The sequence below is a fragment of the Ammospiza nelsoni genome, chromosome 3 (genome assembly GCF_027579445.1).
Source record: "Ammospiza nelsoni isolate bAmmNel1 chromosome 3, bAmmNel1.pri, whole genome shotgun sequence".
Classification (NCBI taxonomy): domain Eukaryota; kingdom Metazoa; phylum Chordata; class Aves; order Passeriformes; family Passerellidae; genus Ammospiza; species Ammospiza nelsoni.
This window is the reverse complement of record NC_080635.1, coordinates 11123602-11141729: the sequence shown is the minus strand read 5'-3', so window position 1 is coordinate 11141729 and position 18128 is coordinate 11123602. Positions and strand designations below refer to the sequence as shown.

At 42.4% G+C, this 18128-nt stretch overlaps 1 protein-coding gene across 14 annotated transcripts in view; it reads right to left on the bottom strand.

Moving 5' to 3' along the window:
* The window catches only part of NRXN1 (neurexin 1), a 682260-nt gene extending 669918 nt beyond the window's left edge, over positions 1–12342 (bottom strand). For 13 of the 14 annotated variants that reach the window (XM_059468828.1, XM_059468830.1, XM_059468835.1 and 10 more), the window contains exons 1-2: positions 12216–12342; positions 6829–8335 (exon numbers count right to left, since the gene is read on the bottom strand). In XM_059468828.1, coding sequence (XP_059324811.1) covers positions 6829–7567 — 739 coding nt within the window. In that variant the 5' untranslated portion in view covers positions 7568–8335; positions 12216–12342. Of the gene's footprint in view, positions 1–6828; positions 8336–12020; positions 12066–12215 lie in introns of those variants that run through there. The other variant, XM_059468829.1, reaches the window with a different exon arrangement.
* Positions 12343–18128: the final 5786 nt, after the last annotated feature.

Here is an 18128-nt window from a genome sequence, read left to right as displayed (position 1 = left end):
GGCTGGCAGGTGACAAGCTACATCATTTCCAGTGTCTAGTCAGAACAATGGCAGACAGTGACAGACAAAAAAGCAAGAAAAACCACACTATTCTGAACACTCAGCTAGGGATAGGCAGCAGGAAGGCCTGCAATTTCAAAGCCAGCTAACAATTATCAGTTCTGTAGACTTAAGTGATCACACAATAGTAAAGGGAGCTTCAGGTCTTGACTTCCTCTCCTACATCCCTAATAGAAATTCTGATCTTTCAAGTATCTGATGACCAGGAAAAAAGATCCTACCAAAAGCTCCCGTATGGAGGAGCTTCACTTTACAGAAGGCAAACTGAAAAAGTGATGTGAACTGTGCAGGGTCACTGAGAAAGCAATGTCCTATCAAACCCATGTGGGTTTTCCTACTTCATTGCTTCATTAATTACTGCAGATATTTTGTTCATTGAAGCACTTATTGATCCTACTGATTCTGCTCCAAGATCCAGAATGGCTACACATTTGCATGAACTCATCACATAGAACTTTTTAGCTTAGCAGAAGAGCACCTGAGCTGAAAAATTGAGTTCTGCATACACAACAGTACAATCCAGGCTGGTGAAGTGCTTGAGATGCACTCAGATATCATCACCACAGAATGAGAAACTGCCATTCAAGAAAGTGCATATCCTTTGTAAAAGATTAAATTATGATCCCAGCTCAGCACAGAACTAAATAAAGGCAGCAAAGTACTGACTTTGTTAGTCAATTCTATACATAACACAATTAAAGGTATGTCAGTTACACACTAACCATTGAAATAAGTGTATTTGGTCTCTACAATTTAGTCCTCGGGTTCACAAAGGTATTGAACACCTCAGAATGCCCTTCACTCTTCTGGAAAATCATGTGTTTATGAAAGTACACAAGTTTCAACTACAACACAACAAACTGGACAGAGCATTTTTCCAGAAACTGGTATTGGTTTCATGTTTTCTACAAGGAGCACCAAGCTTTCTGGTAGGTAAAACATTATATTAAATTCACCAAGACAGGTGGGTGAAGCTTTCTCTTTTAAGTTACCAACCAATTTTTATATGTTTATTAAAGGATGCATCAACCCTCCAAGCTTCATATGTTAATGTTAGCCTCTACATAAAACTATTTCTACCAGAAATTCATTTTTAATTGTCAGCCTTTTCCCCATTCCTGTCCATCAGGTCAGTAATGATGAAGGGGTAAAATCCTACAAATCCATGGCTAGCATCTGTTGTTAAAAGATTCCCAGAGAGCCAACCTTCAGCTGAGACAAAAGATCAAATACATTTGGCCGAAAATGCCTGCAAGCCCTGAAGTGCAATTACATTAAAATATAGAAAATTTTAACATATATTATTTTGAAATTCTGAATGAATACGACTAATCTGACACAAGGTCCTATGGTGCTAGATTCTAGGCTATTAGGTGTCTATAATTCACAATATAGATTTAAATTTAACAAGGACCCAACACCTCAACTAGGTCCAAAGGGAAACAAAAACCTCACTATTTAAAATATTATTTACCTGGAGTACCAAGATCTAGGCTATAAACATTTCAATATCATCATTTTGAAAGGATTAGTAATACTCAACAAGAAACCTCCTCAGAAGATAATATAAAACAGACTGCCAACTCCTAATTACCAGTGTAACAGTATTTTAATTCCTGTGATTTTACATGAGGCAGATATTGAAATCAATATCCTATCATACTGAATCCTGGCAAACAAAATACTCTATCAAATTTCATTAGGAAAATGATGAAAAACTGCCCTTTAAACTGACATAAGGATTGGGTTTTTATATGACTAAATGTGAATGTAACAGATGTAACAGTTCTGAATGACTTTCTGATAACTTGACTATCTGCTCTCAAGATTTTACTCTGACGAAAAAGTCACCATTTCAAAATATTAAATAAAGTGAAATAATAAATGTTAAATTATTTGTGTGATTTGTACATATACAGAACCTCAGTGCAATCTCTGGTGCATTCTTAGCCCTCCTTCTAATCCAACATCACCCCAGAGGCCACTGACACTGACAAGAAAATCAGCATGAAGAAGAAATACAGATCATATAGATAAAGGTTCTTAAGTGTAAATCAAAATAGCAAGTTTTGTTCACAGTATTTAATAGTCCAAAGTAGATTTAGCTAGGATTCAAGAGGAAAAAAGGCCATGGTGACTACTCTGTTAAGAGTGACTATTGACAATGAGTTCAACAACATCTCTCTCATACACACAACTTGCAATAAATAATTAATGCCAAAAGAAGTTCAAATGTTTCATTCAAGGCATAAAGAGAACAAAATGGATTAAAATATCAAAAAAATTAAAGAGATATAAATATTGGATGGCTTTTAAAAAAGAAAACATGCAAAAGTAAATACAAGAAAGACTGATGCAGTGTATTCAGAACCCAAACAAACAAATCTAAGTGCTGGCTAGGCTGAGACATCTGGAACTGACTTCCTGAAAAATCACTTTCACAGTTCAAAACATAGCTGGCATCAACTTCTGAATATCTGACAAGGAAGAGTATCTCTTACAGAGAACAGCTGCCTGAGCAGCCCTCATTTTTCTCACAATCCAGAAACTCAGTGGAACAGCTAAAATACATATTATAGACAGGAATAGTTTGAACTCACAGAGCAATTGCCTGAATAGATGCTAATATTGAGGTAAGTAATGAAGCTGTATTTTAAAAAGATAAAGGATCCTGTCTGCAACTTTTTCAAGCCACTACAGATACAGAAAAGCAGAAAAGCATGGAGTGACAAGAAGTTAGCATCAGTGAGAAACTTTCCCCAACTCAATGCACCCTGTGTATTTTACTACCTCTTTTAGAAATGCCTGCTTTCTTTCTCAGACAGGATACTGGACAAGACTATTTTTATATAAATGAAGATGAAAGAAAAATGATACTTTTTTTTTTTGTTTAAAGTCAGAGGGCCACTATTTTAGTCATTTAATAGGCAAAATAGGGAGGGTTTTTTTATTTTGACATTTTAACCTACGGAGAAAAATTACAATTTGGAGGTTCACTGATTTGAAGAATGTATTCTCCTTACCTTCTAGGAACTTGACTTAATGAACTAGAAATCTGACTTTGAAGTATATATTTTTAATAAAAATCTCTACCTATCATAGGATCAAGCCATAACAATTTGAGTAATTTCAGGAAATATTGTAACTTTCACCTAATAGAAGGTTGAATTGTATGTCAAAAACTTAACAGAAAACTGATATGGCAGTCAGGGTCTATTTCAATGCTACTCTTATTCTTAATAAAACTCGTTATAATTTTGTGTATTTTTTCCTTCTACTGAATCACTATTATTATGTGGACTAATATACACTTGCCTTTTTCAGCACAAAGCAGAGATTTTATCTTTTAGAAGGCTCTTGTACTGTTTTTATTCATAAGTTTATCAACCAGAGAACTGCTAGAGATCATATTTTTTCTTGCTATGGATTGCACATTCTTGACACTTAAACAAAATTTCAGTCCTTTTTCTCTGATTTATGCCAATGTTTCCATGGAAGAGAACTTAGATCCTACTGGAGCAAAAGGAATGACTGAACGGTTCCTTCCTAGCTTGCACTGGTCTCCCAGTGGTGTAGTTCATAAAACATAAATGAAGCTACTCCTGATTTAGACAGGTATAAAACCAGTTAAGCCTACTGGAAATAATTTATATTACTATAATTTATATTATTATATTACTGGAAATAATTTAAATTACTAATTTTTGTTAAAAAATAAAAGAGAAGCAAAAAAAAAACCCCAAAAGAACAAAAAAATCAAACCCAAAACTTGGTTGAACTTCATTCTTACAAGAAAAAATATTACTTCAGGGATCAATAATAAGCTTTTCAAAGATGAAAATCTGGGAAAAAAAACCACCAGATTTTCTCCTGAAAATAACTGAACTTGTATTTAAAATGGCATCTTAAGACTTGAAACGTTGACTCTAAATCTATTACTTTTTAATTCCTAAACGTGCAAGTCAGGGTAGAAAATTTTGAAAAAATTTTCTTTGTTATTATTGGTATTAATTCCTACAATCCTCATTACACCAAGGAACTCTATGTTTTACTAAACTGCAGACATATAGAAAAACAACAAATCCGAGGCAAAAAAAATATAATTATATATATTAAAAAAAATCCAAGGAAAATAGAATTTAATCACCATCTTTCACCGTTAAAGAGAAGGTATCGACTAGGAAATGTGGATAAAATTTTAGATAAAAATGGAAAGTGGGTGGTCTTCGTATCTAAAACCATTTTAAACAAAAAAAACTCAAAAGACCCCTTCAGATAATTGCAGCCTGAGATGATCCTCTAGCAATGGCAATGTCTTTCCAAGGCTTGTGGGAAATTTACACATTCTGGGAACAAAAGATCAAAGTTCAACAGCTTAATGTCTATGTTGGCTACAAAAAACTAAAGGACAGAAGCCAAAGTTTCTTTCTTGGCAGATACAAAGGCTTTACTTGTCCTTCTGCCTGTTCTGTTTCTTAGAATATTAAATAATTTATAGCAGTTCAATATCTTTGCTGGCACATATGAGTAATTTCGAATCCCTTCATCAAAACTTGACTGATGGAAGTGTCAATTGCTACCTTTTCTCAATTAACAGGTATAAACTGCAATGTGGTTCCATTTATGTTGCTGTCAGGGCAAATGTTGCCTCCTGTTTCAAATGAAATAACAATCTGAATACTTTCTGCTAAAATTATAAGCTTTGCTTTTATTTTATAAAGCTTCTTAGTAGTCAAGGGACATGTGAGGAGAATCTTGATGACACCGACGTCTACTGTAAACCACTAGCACTTTCATGAAGTCAGCATTTCATCTTAATTTCAAGGGGATTCTAAATGTTATTTTGAGTATTATCTTAAAAATTCTATACCATTTTCACTAAATATAAATATGGACATGTATTTCTCTAAAATTTTATCTAAACGTAAAAATGTTCCTTAAAAATAGTCACTGAACCTATTATTATGTAAAGGCAATAATTTATCTGACTGATACTACATGCAACCATGTGAACTCTTTCACATAAGTATTATATATGCAAAATAACTTCAAATAAATAAGCAAACTATGTTTTAGTGTAAAGGGTATATAATTGTAAAATAGCATTAATAGTATTTAAATTACCATTATTGTTTTAACAAAGCTGTTACACCTCATAATTTTCTTTTTCTTTATAACAGGGCCTAACTCAGAGATGCTAAGACATTAAGACATATTGTACATGCACCTATATATTATGTAGTATAGTATCATATATTAAAAATTGACACCCAAATACTAAATCAATTGAGAGGGTTTACCTAATATAAAAGATATTTCATTTTACAGTTTCTAGGAATGGGTGCAATTGAAAGTAGAAATGACTAATTTTCTGAAACTATTATTTGCTCCTATAAAAATTATTTAAAGTGTTAGTTTGGTTTGAATTTTTCACGAATGGCAGATGAGAGATAAACAGCTGATAAAAGTAAACAGGATGCAGAATGACTGTAGCATTTTGAGTATTGACACTAAGGACAGAAGATGTTACATAATAAAGCACAGTCACAAATGATGTTTTCTTTCTTATAATGAGTGAAATATGATAGAAATGCTAAAGGCAAATTATTCAGCCATAAATGTCATGCAGCCACTCCGTGAAGATCTTAATTTGGCCTTGATAATATCTTATTCATATTTACCTTTTACATTTTAAACTTAGGTCTCTGCTCTCCAATTTTGACATGATAATCATATTTTCCCTTGATACATTTGCTCTTATTTCATTTATACACCTTCACGTCCTGCTCTAGGTACACAACATACATAATTTCTATGCCTAAGGAGGTGCAAGCAATGGTACATTTACTAACAAAATAATAAAAACAAGAGTCCTGCATGCATCTGCAAAGAAAACGTTCACATTCTTTCCATTTGCCAAAAACAATGGGCACTGCATATGAATCATATTTTACCCAGTGATTTATTTGTAGATGAGATTAAGGAAACTGCTGTTTTTCTAGGTTCCCTCTTCCTTGGTAAAACTACTCAGTCATTTTGTGGTCTTGGAGTAGGTTCTTCCCCCTTGCCCTTTTGTGTTCTCCCTGTCTAACTGGCATGGTGAATTGCTAAATATGTTGCAAAGCAGTATCCTTCGCATTCATGCAAAAACATAATCCTCTGTTTAATCCCCTTCCTCCCCAGCCACAATTTAAGGAATTCACAAATAAATCACTGATTTTATTTCAATGACATAGCAGAGGCAAATACAAAGTGGACTCTGGGTCTCCTCTACCCTACAAAACCAAGCCCAGGTCACCTTTGCACTTAATCCAGTTAAATTATTCCCAGCATCAATTTCCCTGCTCCCCAAATTAATTACCACCAGCTGCTTGTGATAGGCATGCACGTCCCCTCCCTCAGCTCCCACCGAGCATGGTTCCAGCCACCCCCTGCCATCTGGGTGACACCTGGTACCCAGCACCCATCTCTCCTTTACCCAGAACAACCCGAAATCACGGGAAGATGCTCAGATAACACCCTCTTCCTCCTCTCATCCATCCTCGCAGAGAACAGAAGAGTGATGGCACCATGGTTGGCCACAGAGACACATGGAAGACATGGAGGAGAAGGTGGGGAAGAGGGAAGCTGGGGACTTGGTGGGAAGGGTGGGGAGGGAGGAAGATCCACTCATACAGATGAAACTTCATGCAGGCCTGGCCTCCGACCCATCCCCTCCACGGAGCGATGGGGAGGGGGGCGATGGGGCGAGCTGAGATGGCCCCTTACCTTCACTGCAGTCCTTCCCTCGGAAGCCCGTTTGGGAGCAGTCGCAGACGGCCTGGTCGTTGAGCACCGAGCAGACGCCCCCGTTGAGGCAGACGTCGTCCCTGGCGCACAGCCGGCTCTGCTCATCATCCAGCCGCACCTCCTGGCTCTCCAGAGGCGACGCCTGCGTGTAGTTCACCCGCACGTCTGTTATCCAGCCCTTGAAGGGCTCCCGGTCCTTGACGGAGGAGAGCGTCAGCTTTAGCGTCGCCGACCGCAGCTCCGGCGGGAGCCCTCCTAGGAAGAGCCCGCTGAAGACAGTCATGTCCCGCCGTTTGGACTTCACCTCCACCCACTTGGCCTCCGCTCGGTCAATGATCAGCGTCGTGTTCTTGAAGTGGCGGCGGATGACAACGGCGTGCCAGCGGTTGTCGTTGACCGCCGTGTCCGAGAGCAGGGTGGCGGGCTCGGCGCAGAAGATGGAGAAGCTGAGCTGTAGCCGCCCTCCCTGGGTGAGGATGAGCTCCAGGAAGTCACAGAAACCCTCGTCGTCGAAGTAGAGCACCAGCCCGCTGGAGCTGCGCGTCTTCATGTTGAAGCTCATTTCGCTCTCGCAGCAGGCGTTCCACTTGGGGAAGCGGGTCCACTGGCCCTCCGCACCCGGGAACTCCAGCCCGCTGCCCAGCTCGGCCCAGCAGCCCAGCAGTAGGGCCAGCCAGAGCAGCAGGCAGCCCCCGCGCCGCACCAGCACCGCCCCCATCCTGCGCGGCCTGGGGCGGCTGAGCGGGGCGGCAGGGCTGGCGGGGGGCAGCACCGGGGCCCCGGCGGCAGACAGGGTAAAATCTTGCCGGGCGCCGGCCGCGCTGGAAGCTTTGGGCACGCTCACCCCCGCCCCGGGTGCGGGGGTCACTGTGGGAGACTCCCCGGGGCGGGGGGCCGCAGCTGCCCCACGGGATGGGGTTGGGCACAAGATGGTGCCAGGGGCCACCGGAGGGGACCCGCAGTCGGGGTAAGACGCCGTTGGATCTCTTCACTGGCCGGCCACGCTCTGCAAAAGGTGTCCAGGGGTGGGTGAGTCAGCAGAAATTTTCCCCAAAGCCAACATTACCAAACTGGAAAAAAAACCAAGATCAGTGGCAAAACTCTCCTCCAAGTGGATCCACCAGCTCGGCAAGGCTGTAGCAATATCCTGGCACATGCGCGCCTCTTTTTACATCCTCTCCACCAGCTGTAGTTTCCCAGGAAGCCAATTATGGATCCCAACCCTGCCTCCCTAGGATGGCTCCTCTTGTCATATCACAGCCTGTCTGCCATGGTGCTGGAGCAGCGTCAGCAGACGACAGGACTCATCGCTCGTGGTTGCTTGAGCTGCCTCAATCCCAACGGGGTTGAAACCCAGAAGCTGTCAAACAGCCGAGTGGCCACTTGACATGCAAAGCCTGGCAGCTCCTCTTCTCTTTGCTTGAAAAAGGCCAAGGCTAAGATCCAGCGGGGTGGGTGATTTTCCTCTATTGTTTTTGTTTCTAATCTGCAAGGAATTGAAACAGAATAATAAGAAATGACAACTAATAACATGTTGAATCACAAAGTTGATCAATAGTGAACGTTTGTGATTAGTTTTTCATTTTGACTGGTGTTGGGCATTAGGAAAATGCTGCTGTAATTTTCGAGTTACTGAGAAATTGAAATAGGTTGCAGTGCTAAACACAAATCTCAACATATATGTTTATACTAGATTACATTTTTATAGTATAATCTAAATGTAAACTACTTACCTTTCCAAAACTTTCAAATATTTCAGTAGTGCATTTTATTCTTGCAAGAACAACATTAAACAGAAAAGGTGGTGTTTATTCTTCAATGTATTTTATTTTAATTTATTTTTGAAAACACCATCACCTGTGAAGCTACAAGCTCCTAGTCATACAGATGATGCTACCAAGCCCAGTTCTGGTTGTTTCTAATACAGGTCAAAAAAATAAAGCTCCCAGAAGGAACTGAAAAGCTCCACCACGCATGGCACACCTACTGGTTTATTTTTCCTGGGGAGAGGAAGAATTGCAATAGTTTCTTAGATAGCTTTTTGAATTTTTTTTAATGTTTTTGAAAACATTTTCTTTTTTCTGCTACCTGGTTTCCTCTGGGGCTGATATTTTCTGCTATGGCAGGGAAAATCCAATTCAAGCCAGCTCTGATGTTGACATTATTCACAATGCAGATCAGCTAATCCCAGGTGTTAGTCCTCTGAAATTGGTTGCAGTATTTTATGTATATTTACTCAGCTGCCCTTATTTAAGAGAACAAGGAGAGAACAGCTCCTCTGTTTTCAAAATTATATATATGCCACAGTTCACCCTTATCCTCTGAAGAGGTCTCTACATCCAAAACGTTTCAGCGGAGAGGCTGCTTTTCTGCCCCAGAGCTGCTGTATCTTTTCTGGAAGCTGTGTATTAGCAGATCTCTCCTGATGGAGGAGAGGATCTCCAACACCTCCCTCACTCAGCGCTTCCCCTTCCCCTCCCTTACATTTCTTTGCCAGCAGCACTTAGGCAGGCACAATAGCATGGCCAGAGCTGCTGCCAAGCCCTCTTCTGGGCTGGGGGGTGTGTGTGTGTGTGTGTGTGTGCATGCGTGTGTGGGGAGAGGGGGCAGAGATGACCCTGCCAGGGAGAAATGTTTTAAAAACAGGCACACACCTCAGCTGCCTGCACCTGACACGTTCAGAGCTGCTAAGTCACCTCCTACTCTCTCTATATTTAATTTCGTTCCTCTAAATGTCAACACGATTATTTTTATTATTTGCCACACGTGAGATGGGCAAGAGAAGCAAAAGGGAGAAGAGGAGAAACCCCCCCAAACTTTGCGGGCAGATACCAGGCGTGCCCACCAGCATCAGGCAGACCCCCAGGTTCCCCCCACGCCCTCGCTGCCCCTCGGCAGGAGCCACCCCTGGCAACGCCGCTCCATCCAGCCGAGGGATTTTCCGGGAGCCCCCGCATGCCCGCTCCCCAAAGGGCCCTCCCGGGCGCGGCGGTGCCCGCGGGCTGAGGCGCCGCTGGCTTGCGGCACGGCAGAGCCGAGCGGCCGCTCCCGCTTCAGCACCCGGAACAGCTCCGCCCTGCGCGGCCCGACGGGGCGGCGGCGCCGCTGCCCGCGCCCGCCCCGACCGGAGCGGAGCGGAGCGGAGCGGAGCGGAGCGGAGCGGACCCGAGCGGCCCCGCCGGGGGCTGCGCTCCGAGGGGAGCCCGCGGGGAGCCCGGGGGGCCGCGCTCCGGGGCGGGCAGGGGATGTGCGGGCGGCCGCTGCGGCGGAGGGGAAGGAGGCGGTGATGGAGCGGGTTTGGGGCGGGTAGGGGTGCGGGGAGCCGGGTGCTGGCTGGCGGTGTGAGACACGGCGTGCGGGGACAACGACACGGAGGGAGGGGGCTGTGTGCGAGGGGTGATGAGTGGGGGAAAGGGGAGGTTGCAGGAGATGGGGTGCGTGTGTGTGTGCGTTCACGGGGGTTACCGGGCTGGCCCCGGGGGAAGGGGCGGTGGGGAGGGAATGCGGGAGGCGCGGCGGGGAGGGAGGGGAGCGCAAGGTGCGCGGGGCGGGCGCCGCGGCTGCGGGAGGAGCGCGGCGAAGGAAGGAAGGGAAGGGTTTGCGCCTCCGTGCGAGGGGCGCGGGAGCGGGAGGGCGCCGGGAGCCCGTGGTGTCTGTCAGGGGTGGGGAGAGGCAGGCAAGGACGCGGTGCGAGTGTCAGTGTGTGCGAGCGTGTGTGCGCGGCCGCCGTGCGTGCCAGAGCGATCCCTACAGGTGTCCGCGGAGAGAGCCGCGCGGGGATCCCACCTCGAGAGCATCCCTATCCCTGTATCCCTGTATCCCTGTATCCCTGTATCCCTGTATCCCTGTATCCCTGCCCGCTGCCTGCCGCTGGCTGCAGCGCCTGCCTGCCCCCTCACTCACTCACTCACTCACTCACACACACACACAGAGCAGCAGCAGCGGCGAGAGGGGGAAAGAAAAAAGAAGGAAAAAAAAAAGAGGGAAATTAAAAAAAAAAAAAAAAAAAAAAAAAGGAAATACAAAAAGACAGAGAGACAGAGAGGTGGAAAGACCGTAAAAGAAAGGAGAAAGACCCAAGGAAAAAATAGCCCAGCAAACAATTGCTTATTTATTACTGCCGGTGTAATTCACACATTGCCAATAAACAGCACCGTCTTGTCTAGTCATTTCCAAAGCAGAGGGACACTTTCATTCTCGGAAGAGGGCAATTTATTGATATCTATCTATCTATCTATCTGAAATGGCTCTTAAGCACCAGGCATCCCTCCCAGCAATGTATCCATGAACACGCACATATGTAGCGAGAAATAGGCACAAACCGATATAAATGTAGCTATTGCATTCAGAGCCTCGCCAGTGAATTCGTGTGCTTCCCCCACCCCTTTACAACCATTTTTTATTCTTCAAAAATCATGATTTAGTCACAGGTGCCCCGATTGAGCCTTTTCAAATTAGAAAAAGAGAGAGAGAGAGACACCCATAGGTCAATAAATCCTTAATAAATGCCAGGTCGGTTGGCATGCACAATCCTTGGCAGAATCCTTATTGTATGAAATACAGTGCATTGTCTCTGGGTGCGGGGAAGACCAGAGTTCACAAATTACCGGATGAAATAAAAGGATCTGAAAAACAACCTTGCTGCAGCCAAAGGGAGAAGCGCTCTAATTCAAAAGCAGACTTAACAGCATCATTAATCTTTTCCTTTCATTTCTACGTAATTTCTAGAATCAAATTCTTTCCAAAGCAGCTGGAATGATCGATTTTCCTCCCCTTCCAGTCTGCAGATGTCTTTATTTCAATATGCTTATAATTTCTACCCCTTCAAAAATGCACACCATCAGCAGGAACCTAAACAGTTTCAAACACATATAGAAGAAGCCGAGTGCCCTCTTTCTTCTGACACACAATAGAAAATGTCCCAAATTATCAATGCACTTCCCGCACAAGCCCCTCGCCTCTTTCAGCCCGCCGCCGATAAATAACAACAATAAATATTGCGATATCCCACCGCTGCCCCGGCTTCGCGTTTCACCACGGCACCTCACGCCAGGGAGAACATGCAGCAGATTGATTTTATCGCTCAAGTCTCGCAGACCCCCTTCTTCCCCTCCTCCTCCCCCCCACCTCGGCAAGGGGCAATAAATCACCGCATCCAACCTTTAACTTACACCTCCGCTCCACCATCTCCTCTCCTCGCCATCCACCTCTCCACAACGCCGCACGCAAACCCACCAGCCTCTCTCTCTCTCTCTCTCTCTCTCTCTCTCTCTCTCTCTCTCTCTCTCTCTCTCTCTCTCTCCGCCACCGCCACCACCGGCTCCTCCGCGGCGGAGCGGGGCTGCTCCTCGGCGGCGCCGCCTTACCTGCGCGGGGGCCGCGGGGCCGGGCCGGGCCGGGCGCGGCTGCCGGGGCTGCCTGTGCCGCTCGCCCACCGAGCGGAGCCGAGCGGAGCGGGCGCTGCTGCGGGTGCGCGGCGGCGGCGGCGGCGGCGGCAGCGGCGGGCGGGGGCGGCCGCCGGGAGCGGGGGGCGGCACCGCCGCGTGACGCCGCCGAGCCCGTCTGCCCGCCGGGGGCGGCACCGTGCGCGCTGCGGACCCCGCCCCGGCCCGGCCCGGCCCGCCCGGACCGGCACCGGCACCGACACCGACACCGACACCGACACCGACACCGACACCGACACCGACACCGACACTCACACTGACACGGATGGATGGAGGGACCGCGCGGGAGAAGCGCACGCTGCTGCCGGCGGATGGCTGGGGAGGGTCGGAGGGGTCGCATGGGCAGAGGGAGAGGCGCTGCAGCGCTGGTGCAACACGGCCCGGAGGGAGCTGGCGGCTTCCCGGGCAAAGCTCTTTGCGTAGGGTTTGAGGGGCTCTTTTCTAGGTGGTTTCGTTTGGAGAGGGTTGGTTGGTTTTTTTGTTAGTATTTTGGTAATACTACTACTATTAATTATCATCATCAACATCATCATCATCATCTTTATTGTCATTATCGTTATCTTTTTTTACGCCCCGGAACTGAAGTTTGAGGGATTCTCTTCTAGATGGTTTCCTTTAGTTTGGAGAGGGTTGGTTGGTTGGTTTTTTTGTTAGTATTTTGGTAATACTACTACTATTAATTATCATCATCATCATCATCATCTTTATTGTCATTATCGTTATCTTTTTTTACGCCCCAGAACTGAAGTTTGAGGGATTCTTTTCTAGATGGTTTCCTTTAGTTTGGAGAGGGTTGGTTGGTTGGTTTTTTTGTTAGTATTTTGGTAATACTACTACTATTAATTATCATCATCAACATCATCATCATCATCTTTATTGTCATTATCGTTATCTTTTTTTACGCCCCGGAACTGAAGTTTGAGGGATTCTCTTCTAGATGGTTTCCTTTAGTTTGGAGAGGGTTGGTTGGTTGGTTGGTTGGTTTTTTTGTTAGTATTTTGGTAATACTACTAATGTAAATTATCATCATCATCATCATCATCATCTTTATTGTCATTATCGTTATCTTTTTTTACGCCCCGGAACTGAAGTTTGAGGAATTCTTTTCTAGAAGTCTTCTTTTAGTTTGGAGAGGGTTGGTTGGTTGGTTGGTTTTTTGTTAGTATTTTGGTAATACTACTAATGTAAATTATCATCATCATCATCATCTTTATTATCATTATCGTTATATTTCTTTACGCCCCAGAACGGAGGTTTGAGGGATTCTTTTCTAGATGGCTTCTTTTAGTTTGGAGAGGGTTGGTTGGTTGGTTGGTTTTTTGTTAGTATTTTGGTAATACTACTACTATTAATTATCATCATCATCATCATCTTTATTATCATTATCGTTATATTTCTTTACACCCCAGAACGGAGGTTTGAGGGATTCTTTTCTAGATGGCTTCTTTTAGTTTGGAGAGGGTCGGTTGGTTGGTTTTTTTGTTAGTATTTTGGTAATACTACTACTACTAATTATCATCGTCATCATCATCATCATCATCATCATCTTTATTATCATTATCGTTATGTCATCTTTTTTTACGCCCCGGAACTGAGGTTTGCTGAATTCGGCACAGCCTGTGGAAAATGGAGGTATAATCTCATGACCAGAGCACACCCAAGGATCAGGTCTACCACAACCACAGGAGAAATGATTGGGAAAGCCATTTTCCAGTGTCAAACCTGCCTGACTCTGTGTTGTCTCCAAATGATGGTGAACTGTTAGAGAAAGTCCAGGCTTCTCAAGATTTTTGGGTTTAGTGGCATGGGAAGGATTTGATTGTGCCAAACTTTTCTCTGTCTGTTGGCCTTCTAACTTAGTATCTGTGGCCTACAGAAAAGTGAAAAATTGACTGTAAGGGATTTGCATGAAGCCTTATCCAAGGTCCTGGCAACTTCTGAACACACAGTGATGTTTGTCACACTGAGGGTCTGAAGAGCACTCCACTACGGGGCATGACACAATTTTTTGGGAATAATCTGTTTAATTATATTTTTTTCATATCTGGGGTAGCAACATAGCAACTCAGTTTTGAGCTGAAACTTCAGAAATAAGCACAAATAGAAAGCCCATCTCTCATTTCAGTCCCAGTGGAGTTAGCTTTATGGTTTATTTTTTTCTTCATGAGATGGGTTTCCTCACAGATGACAAGTTTGATGAGGTAACCAAGCAACATGATAAGTAATGAGAAGAAAAGCTTCCTAGATATGCAATGTATCTTCAGTGCTTAGAGCATAATCAGACATTCCTTTTGTTCAGCCAACTGATATCCACATCCAGTTAATTTCAAACAGAGTGAGGATTTCTCTTGATAATTCTTGTAACTTGACCCCTTCAAGCAGAGCAAGGAGCAAATAACTCTTCTTCTATGAAAAGCAGATAAATTGTAGGCTGAAACATGATGGGTGATACACATTTTTTAAAGAAGCAAAGTTGTAACTTGATAATAGTATTTAGTGTACATATGATATAATATAATATAATATAATATAATATAATATAATATAATATAATATAATATAATATAATATAATATAATATAATATAATATAATATAATATAATATAATATAATATAATATATAATACACATACATTACATATATATGTATATATATATTTTACAATTTTTATTGTAGCTTTATTTTAATTGGCTCACAGTAAGAACAAGGTGAAACTCATGCTCTTAGAAGGGGAATGTCAAATCCCAAGGCCAATCCACCCTGAATGTGCTGGCACAGTGGAGGTCCTGGCACAGGTGGAGGATTCTTCTACCTTTAAAGTGAAGGACATCTCAGTTATTCCAGCAGTGGCCAGAGGATGCTCATGTTTCTCTAGAAAGAAGCCTGCCCCAGTGAAAGGAAGGATGGCAAGAGCCTACATAGAAATAAAACAACAAGATGTTAAGTGAGCCAGGAAGATACAGGAAGATTTAAGGGAAATACAATTTCTTTAATTTAATGGTGCTTTTTTTGTTGAGAAAAATATATTACTTTTGTCATTCTCAGCAATTGTTGCAGCATATGGTGTCATAGTTGATTCATTTTGAAGCAGCACAAAAAAACCCAAAAAAAAAATCCAAAAAAAAACAAACGCAAGAAACAGTAAGGAAAAAAAATAAGAGAAAAAAAATATGTGATTTCCATACTATCTCTGTAGGTTTTTCAGCTTGACAAATATATGATATATCTTGTAAGAAACACATGGCCTTACAGAAACCTGACTGTCTTCTGCATAAATTAACATTCTGTGTTATACCAAAATATTTATAGATTTGGAAAAGTAAAGAGATAAAAGCAGCAAGGATCTTCTTGAAAACAAACCAATCATATTTTCTGTCAGGGAGAACGCAGTACATTATCCAACTTGCAAGTTCGAGACCTTTTGGAGGGATGTGTATTGTCAGAACAAAGTGCCTTTGAAGTACATATGTGAAATTGTCCAACGGTTGTAATTTTAAATAAGAGATCTTTTGGCAAACTGCAGTGAGTGCTGGAGCTGTCTCTGAGGCACGCACATGCAATTGTCATGGCTGTCAGAGCTAATAAGAAAGGAAGGAACCAGTCAAGGCACTGCAGAAGAAATAAGAATGATTCTGCTGAGAAATAAAACACAAAAAAAAAAAAAAAAACCACCACCAACAACAAAACCCCACAAAACTAGCAAAACCTACAATTAAAATCAAACTAAATGCACTTCCAGAGAACACTGGCTATCTGGGCAGGCATGAGAAGGGATGTGAAAAGGGAGAAAGCTATTTCTGAGACTGAAGACAGCAGGAATTGTTTTAAAGACTTGTAAGAGAGAAAACCTGTTTCTTTGCTGAAGTGGTCCAGGGTAATGCTTGGGAATGGAGTGGTTGGATTTTGGGGGCACATCAAAGCTCTGTTCTGGTTATAATCATGCAACACATGCCTGACACATTTCCCTGCTTTGAAACTATCATGAGTAAATTATCATCAGTAATCCATCTATACCAAATCAAGTCCTTGAGATCTTCAGACTCACCAGAAATTTGACCCTTTGCATGTGTGAATAAAAGTGTTTTTTTTGGAGGACAGTCATTAATATTCTTTTGAACAATTCAGTAACATATTCTGAACTTGGTCCAGAATGAGGAACAAATGGGACAAGGTAGATGTGCAGCAGAACTGAGGGAGATGTATGCAATTGTCTTTATCTGCATACAGGCAGTGAGGTTTACAGAGATGTGGAGAAAAAATATATAATTTCTGCCTGTGAACTGCCATATTACTCAGATGTGAATAAATAAAGTATGGGCAAATCTAAATAAAAAGAAATTAGAAGATACCTGCCTTGGAAAAAGTCAGTGTGTTATGTAGGTCCTTGGCTGCTCAATTCAAACTAATTAAAGAAAATTTTGAAGCACTTTAAGAACTTGAAGTAAAAGAGAGAACCAAATCTGTATAGTTCAACAAAATTAATTGCAGCAAATAATGAAATACAGTACTGGAAGTATTTGACTGAGACATGTTTGAAATCAGAAAATGGAACAGGGAGGCAACTCTCTGGATTTGATAGTTTCTCTAGATAATGAGTTTTTGGAGATAGCTTATAGCTAACTTTGGAGGATTAAATTGTTAAAAACTTGCTTAATACCAATTCTGAATGGATAAATAATAAAGTACAGGAGCACACCTACAATGATTTAAAATATTTATTGACCTTATACTCAGTACTGGAATTTAATCATATTTCCCAGTCTTCTGCTATTGCAGAAGGTACCAGCTGTATTTAGTGATGTAATGTTCTAGTCATGAAGATTGGAAACTTATGCAGTTAGAGGTGGCTTTGTGGGTCCAAAAGTAGTTTTATCCAAGGAAAGCAAACATGGTAAGAAAATGCATAAACATATCTGAGGATCAGAAGATATTTGTGGACTCTTGGTCAAGAAAAAATCTCAGCCAACTACAAATCATTTCAAGGCTTACACATTTCTCCCTGGAAATAACTACTTTCTTGTATTTACTGTAATAGTGACAACTTAACATGAAACATGTTTAAGAAAATTAATAGTAATCCCAATTTGATCCCTAAGATGAAAACCTTGGGATGATTCAGAGATTAATTTGGATGCCCCTTTTTTTTTTCTTTCCTTGGCTTTGGTGTTTCATTGCAGGAAATTGCTTACAACACTGGAAAAACAGACCAATTTAATAGCTCAAAGCATAAAAATGGTATTTAAATGTATATGAAACATGTATGAGACCATGAGTTAAATTCCTATTACTGATTCAGAATTGAATATCCAACATGTAGGTTTGTTTTTTTATTTTTATTAAATGAGAAACTTGATGAGTGTGAAGACACATTCCTATAACATAATGATCATAATTTGTAATGTGAAGAATACAGGAGCTACCAAGACTTCAAATATCCCTAAAGTGCAAATAAAAAGACATCATTAATGACAAAACCATATAGTTTGCTGGCTCTCAGAGCTGAAGGTGCAGTACACTTTCACACACAAGGTTTGGCTGATGGGCAGAGCAGTACACACTGCCAGGAGAAATCTGGAATGGAGTACCCCACGTTAGGTTTTCTGAGCTGCACAAAACCCCATTTATCAGCCAGCCCTCTTGATGAATCTTCAATAGCCTTCAGAGGGGATACAGTATGACACACGTAGCAATGGTTTCCTCACTGAGGCTCCATGGAGAAACTCAAAGTGATGCAAAATGTTCTTCTCAATATATTTGTTTGAATTTGACAGATGGTATCTATTAGCTGGACAAAGCATGGTGAAACGGAATTGATAGATCAACTGGCTTCCAA